We start from the raw sequence: 7,054 nt of genomic DNA on the forward strand, positions 1-7,054 counted from the left end.
GGTCGATGTGGGACTTGTTACAAGATGTTTCATATTCCTCTCCAATCCACTTCAGTTGGAGATAAACAATTCCAAGAATTTTCAAGAGTAATTGTTGAGTTTTGTTGTGATTATCATGTATGATTATATTCCATCCATGAGAGTCTTCTACTAGTTGAAGCAAAATATACGAACACTCTTATGTAACAATTAAGCTGCTTTAATTTCTTTTCAACAATGAGTCAACAGTCCAAGGTTATAAAAGTTTGAGAACAAATAAACAGCTGACTCTTAGATTATCCTCACAACTCAATGATTCTAACTAACTAACTAACTAACTAACTAACTAACTGGACTGGTAGCTTGATTTTGTATCTAATTTTCATCTTTATATACACTACAAAAGTGTTGGTGGATCAAACATCATTGATAAATAATAGAAAAAAATGGGTTCCCATCAGAAAAATCTATTGCTTCTTTTTACACTCTTATGGTGTTCATTGACATTTCTATCATGTTATGGTATCCCAAGTGAGTACTCCATTTTAGCTTTTGACCTTAACAAGTTCCCTTCAGAGGAACAAGTGGTTGAGCTGTTCCAACAATGGAAGAAGGAACACCAAAAGTTCTATATACATCCAGAAGAAGCAGCTTTAAGGTTGGAGAATTTCAAGAGGAATTTGAAATACATTGTAGAGAGGAATGCAATGAGAAATTCTCCTGTCGGACACCATCTTGGATTGAACAGGTTCGCTGATATGAGCAATGAAGAGTTCAAGAATAAGTTTATTTCGAAGGTGAAGAAGCCAATTAGCAAGAGGGCCAGTAACTTGCATGTCAAGGTTGAATCCTGTGATGATGCACCTTACTCTTTAGATTGGAGAAAGAAAGGAGTTGTGACTGGTGTGAAGGATCAAGGCAACTGTGGTAAGCTTCTATATTTTATGCACTTTAAAAGTTTTTGGTTATTTATATTTTAGAACTCACAACTAATTTCCCTTTATACTCTTTTGAATCTCAATTTTGCATATTAAGAAAAAAAAAAAAACTGATTTTGTAGGTAGTTGTTGGTCATTCTCTTCCACTGGAGCAATAGAAGGAGTAAATGCAATAGTGACAGGGGACCTTATAAGCCTTTCAGAACAAGAACTTGTAGATTGTGATACTACTAATGATGGATGTGAAGGAGGATACATGGATTATGCTTTTGAGTGGGTTATAAACAATGGTGGGATAGATACAGAAGCTGATTATCCATACATTGGTGTGGGTGGTACTTGCAATGTCACCAAGGTCTTTCTATTAACCCTTCCTTTTCCTCACTATGTATTTTGCATTGTGAAAGAACATAACATATCTGTGTTTAATTTATTATGTTTTTTTTTTTCTTTCTTGAATTAGGAGGAAACCAAAGTTGTTACCATTGATGGCTACACTGATGTGACACAATCAGATAGTGCTTTGTTTTGTGCTACTGTGAAGCAGCCAATAAGTGTTGGTATAGATGGCTCCACATTGGATTTTCAACTATACACTGGTGTAAGTGTTAATTATTAGTGTAATATTCACTTGATCATGAGTTCGAATACTGATTGGAACAATTCTTAATCAAATTTTATTAACATCTCACACGAACTTCAGATTATTAGGCCATCTTCTCTGTTAAGACAAAAAATTTATTAATGCACACGTAAAAAGCAAAGGAAAATGCTTTTTTTTAACTTAACTAGATGTTTTTGTTTTTCGTGAACAGGGAATATATGATGGAGATTGTTCAAGTAATCCAGATGATATTGATCATGCAGTTCTAATTGTGGGTTATGGCTCAGATGGTAATCAAGATTATTGGATTGTGAAGAATTCTTGGGGAACAAGTTGGGGAATTGAAGGTTTCATTTATATTAGAAGGAATACTAACTTAAAGTATGGAGTATGTGCAATCAATTACATGGCATCATTTCCTACCAAAGAGTCCACTTCAATATCACCAACTAGTCCTCCTTCACCACCATCACCGCCGCCGCCGACACCTCCTTCTCCTACACCAAGTAAATGTGGAGACTTCTCCTATTGTACTACTGAAGAGACATGTTGTTGCCTTTATGAGTTATTTGATTTCTGCTTAGCTTATGGTTGTTGTGAGTACGAGAATGCTGTTTGTTGCACTGGCACAAAATATTGTTGCCCAAGTGATTATCCCATTTGTGACACTGAAGATGGACTTTGTCTCCAAGTAAGATATCCTAACTCTATTCCTATTCATTTTGACATTTTTTACATATATTAAGCAAAATTAGTAGTCTAACTAATGTGTACTACTACATTTTATGTACATATTACTAAATTTCTCTTTGTGAATAAATGTGTCTAATTTTAATTTTTCATCTTCTTCAACAAATTAATAGTAATTTATATGCAGAAATAATGTTTTTGTTCAAAAGGGACTTATAGCTAGAGATAGAAGTAGTAAATCAGTTATATATTCTAGCTTCTTCCTATTTGTTACTATAGGTTTTAATATATTCATAATAATTTGTGTTATACAGAACTATGGAGATTTAATGGGAGTGGCTGCAAAGAAGAAAAAGATGGGAAAGCACAAGTTTCCATGGACCAAATATGAACAAACAAAAAAGACACATTATCCCCTTCAATTAAGGAGGGGTGCATTTGCTACAGTGCGTTGAATCTGAAGGTTATAATAATCAAGTCAATCTTTGTGTTGATTTGCTTGGATTTTCTGTACTGTGTACCGTGGACCGGATTATAAATATTAAATCTTTGATTTTCTTCTAAAAAAAAGAAAATTTTCCTCTTGGTAGAAATATATCTGAACTATTTGTTTATGGGTAAAAAAAATCTGAACTATGAAGTGTGCGTGCGTTGGTTACCACTTAGATCAATCTATTTTTGGTCAAACGTGTTCTTTTTAAATGTATGGTTAATTAAATTTTTAGTCCCTATAAATATTCACAGTTTTGTTTTTAATCCCTACAAAATAAAATCACACTTTTTAATCCCTATTAAATTTTCCATCAACATTTTTAGTTTTTATAAAAAAATTTCATCAGTATTTTTAGTCCTTGCAAAAAATTTCCATCAACATTTCTGGTCCCTCAAATGCTTAAAGAAAATGTCACAAGGACTAAAAAGTCTGATTTTATTTTATAGGAATTAAAAACAAAACTGTGAATATATATAGAGACTAAAAACTTAATTAACCCTTAAATGTATAGATGAGTGATCTTGTGTGGGTTATGTACGTAAATACATAACTCATTTTCTCCAAATTCAACCCAACCTCAACTAATTTATTAAAGGTTTAAATGTGTCATTGGTCCCTGCACTTTCATCAGATTTTGACATTGGTCCCTGCACTTTTTTTGTTTGGCATTGGTCCCTGCACTTTGTAAAAATATTGTTATTGGTCCCTCTGTTAACTTTCTGTTAAAAAAAAACACAAAACCAACGGACGCCACGTGGCATCAATATCAATATTTTTACAAAGTGCAGGGACCAATACCAATATTTTTACAAAGTGCAGGGACCAATACCAATAGTTTTGTGTTTTTTTTTTAACAGAAAGTTAACAGAGGGACCAATACCGATATTTTTACAAAGTGCAGGGACCAATTCCAAACAAAAAAAAGTGCAGGGACCAATGCCAAAATCTGATGAAAGTGCAGGGACCAATGACACATTTAAACCTTTATTAAATAATCTCACCAATAATTACAAAGCATTTTTAATATTAAAGGCCGATGCACATGCTCACTATAAGATGAAAGAGTGCTTGTATAGATACTATACCTAATAGACGCTGATTTTAATTTTTCCTTTCAATGGGTGTGTGAAATTGGTACCACTTCTTAATGGGTGACTATCTTTAAGGTACCCCATTGTAGATACTTGAGAGTGAGAGAAAAGAGTAGTTGATTTGTGAACCGTTGTAATGTGAAGATGACAAGAGACGAATTGATGGGTACATATTAGGACTCTAACCTTAAGAGAGAGTTCAAGGGGTGTAAATGGTTGCTATATTCGTTATCGTCTCGAATAATTTAGAGACTATATTTTAATCTTAAAAATTGAGTCTCTAATGAAAAATAGGAGTATAAAATAATTTATTTAAATTATAAATATCTTCAAAAACTTATAAATAACATCAATAACATAAAAAAAATTATCCTTATAAATAAAAAAAATTAGAATTAAAAATATCCCATATTCTTGATAATTCTTTCTTGACTTGCAATGATTATGTTTCCTAATGCAAGATTATTGTATCCTCACAGTACATTATTATAAGATCAACCTTCTTTCAAAAAAAAAATATATATATAAGATCCACCTTTGTTTTTTTACAAGATTATAAGATTCACTTTTGAATTTTGTCAAAAAAAAAAAAACTCACTTCTGAAAATTATTTACCCTTAATTTAAGATGATTTTTAAACTGCTAGTATATGTTTCTAACAAGAAAACAAAATTCACCCCTTAAAGAAAAACAAAATTTCATATTCATTGAATTTATATATTTAACTGATCATTGAGAAATACACATTTGTTTTCTCACTTGTGATTTCAATAATTGTAAAATAAACATATTTATAACAGATTAAAATTTTTTTTTTACAAAAACAAAACGATATTCATTCATTTAAATTGATAGAGTACATCAAATATAAATATTGCTAAAAACGTAAAGGCTGAATCTACGAACAAACTCACAACATCCAAGTTAATAGCATACAACGACAAAATGTCTACAAATAATATGATAAAATCTAAGTCACCGAAATATCCATGCTTCTGGATCTGCAACGTTGACACCCAAATCATCAGTTGAATTTGTAATTGACTGATGTCGATCTTTCAATATGAACCAAACGAACACCGCAACAAGACACAAAATCAAACGTCGCACAAGACGACGAACAACACAACGCCACACTTTGACGACGAAATCACAAAAAACACAAAAGAAAAAACTTGATATATGTGAAAACCACTTATTTAGATTGAAAAAAAAGATGTAAAGTGGTGATTATAGGTCAAAAAATGACATAAAACCACCACTCTTCAATAAACGAATGAGAAAGAAAGTTTAGAGAGAAGTTGAAGTTTCTCTTACTAAAAAACTACGGCTGCCGGCCGTTCCTATCAGGTTTCTATACTTATGGTAACAAATTTAATGTTTAAACTACTTTTTTTAATACCTGTAAATTTTGTTTGAGTTTTTTTTTTGTGGTCAAGATTGTTTGAGTTTTTATAATATGGAAATGAGGACTTATTTATGAACATGCATACTTTTTTTGAATGAATATGAATATGTTACATGTATATAATGAAGAATGAAGAATTGATTGTTTGACATTTGGGAGTTTGGTCATGCACATGGTTGATGCTTGTTTTGTCGACCTTTTTCTCTTATCCTGCACAAGCACAAGTTAAGTTGTTTCCACGAGAAAGAGGATAATTGTTGAATTGTAGGCCAAATTGGAGCATGAGGCACGTAGTGTACAAGAGTCAAGAATGGCAGACAACAAGAATCAAAAGACCCAATCTTCGTGGGACATTCCCACACTCAGTGCCACTTCCCGCAATCAAAGGAATTATCTATACATATTATTTTTCTTTTGGTTTGAATAAATAATACCCCAACATAGAGTTCACATATTGTACATAGGGATTTTAAATTGTAAATTCAAATAAGCTTTTCCATATAAATCCTCCTTTTTGGTTTAAATATAAATAAAAAGTTAAATGCATGATACAAAAGTAGATGAAATGATCCTTCAAAAAAAAAAAAAAGTAGATGAAATGAAACCACTAGATTTTTTGCATTTGAATTAAACATATTTGACCTTTTGCTTATACTCCACTACCATCCCTTCAATTGCTCCAATTAATACTTATTTCTCTTTAGATTACTTTATAGTATCAAGACATTGCTTTATTATAGAATATACATGATGTTAAATGATATCCAAAATGATTGAACTAACATTTACTTTTTTTATAGATGAAAATTATGTGGAGCTCACAATTTTGTGTGAAATCCATTTATAATAGAACTCTTATATTTATACATATTCAATTTTCATACACTTATTTACCACATCATTTTCTTTTTATATCTCTCTTCCTATCATATCATCTATTTATCATATCTAATACATGTTTTCCTTTATTTCTATCTCTTGCATGGTGTTAAATGGATAATGGATGTATACAAATAATTTCTCTTTTTAATATGTTGGAGTCATATTAATTTCACACGATGAGAGAATGACCGTCAAAGCGAGTGTTAAAAAGAGAACAATGTTAACACTCCTCTACTAAAAAAATTGTCCTAAAATGTCTGACCATTTTCAATTTTTGATACAACATTAATTATTTGCGTCACTTTTAGTCATAAAGTAAAATAATATATATGGTAATGATACATACATTAGTAAAATAATTTTTTTCTCTCTTTTCATTTGCATATCTTTCTTAATCTTTCTAATTTGGTCAAAAACAGTTTTTGAACGGAGGGAGTAAAATCAAACATGGAGGGTATTTTTTTTCAAATAGGTACTAGTAACGAACATGATATGAATCGTTTTATGCAGTTTGGATTTGATACTTTGTTTTGAGGAAAAGTAGCCTCGGGATAATAACCCTGTCCATCTTTGTTTTATCTTTTCTTTTGAATAGAATAATCTATGCTTGTTTGTCCTAAAGTAAAATGATTGAGAATGATATGATGAGTAAAAATACTTCATGTTCTTTCCGTCTATTAAATATGAACGGTCCACAATAATACCCTGCCTAATATATTAAAGACCTTTTCTTACCATCACTAACTGCCCTCATGTTCTCCACGCTACGTCCGTGACCTGACCACACCTTTACTTTTTTGTTGTTGGTAAACGACCATACCATCACTTTATATTCAATGCTTCTCAATAAAACAAACCATACCCTATACATTACAAGTTTAATACCTATGACATAACATGTGTTAAAGTAAAAACATAATAACAACACAAGAATTTATATTTTTGTGTTTTTTTATCAACTGGATTGTT

The 7,054-nt window shown here is 31.2% G+C and overlaps 1 protein-coding gene across 1 annotated transcript; it reads left to right on the forward strand.

Annotated features, from left to right (window-relative positions):
* The first annotated feature begins 379 nt into the window (after positions 1-379).
* Positions 380-2,825, forward strand: LOC25485968 (low-temperature-induced cysteine proteinase). The gene is made up of 5 exons (XM_013607110.3): positions 380-906; positions 1,040-1,272; positions 1,381-1,518; positions 1,733-2,212; positions 2,526-2,825. Exons 1-5 carry the CDS (start codon positions 426-428, stop codon positions 2,664-2,666), a joined length of 1,473 nt encoding a protein of 490 aa, XP_013462564.1. The 5' UTR covers positions 380-425; the 3' UTR covers positions 2,667-2,825.
* The last annotated feature ends 4,229 nt before the right edge of the window (positions 2,826-7,054 follow it).

Source organism: Medicago truncatula, chromosome 2 (genome assembly GCF_003473485.1).
Source record: "Medicago truncatula cultivar Jemalong A17 chromosome 2, MtrunA17r5.0-ANR, whole genome shotgun sequence".
Taxonomy (NCBI): Eukaryota; Viridiplantae; Streptophyta; class Magnoliopsida; order Fabales; family Fabaceae; genus Medicago; species Medicago truncatula.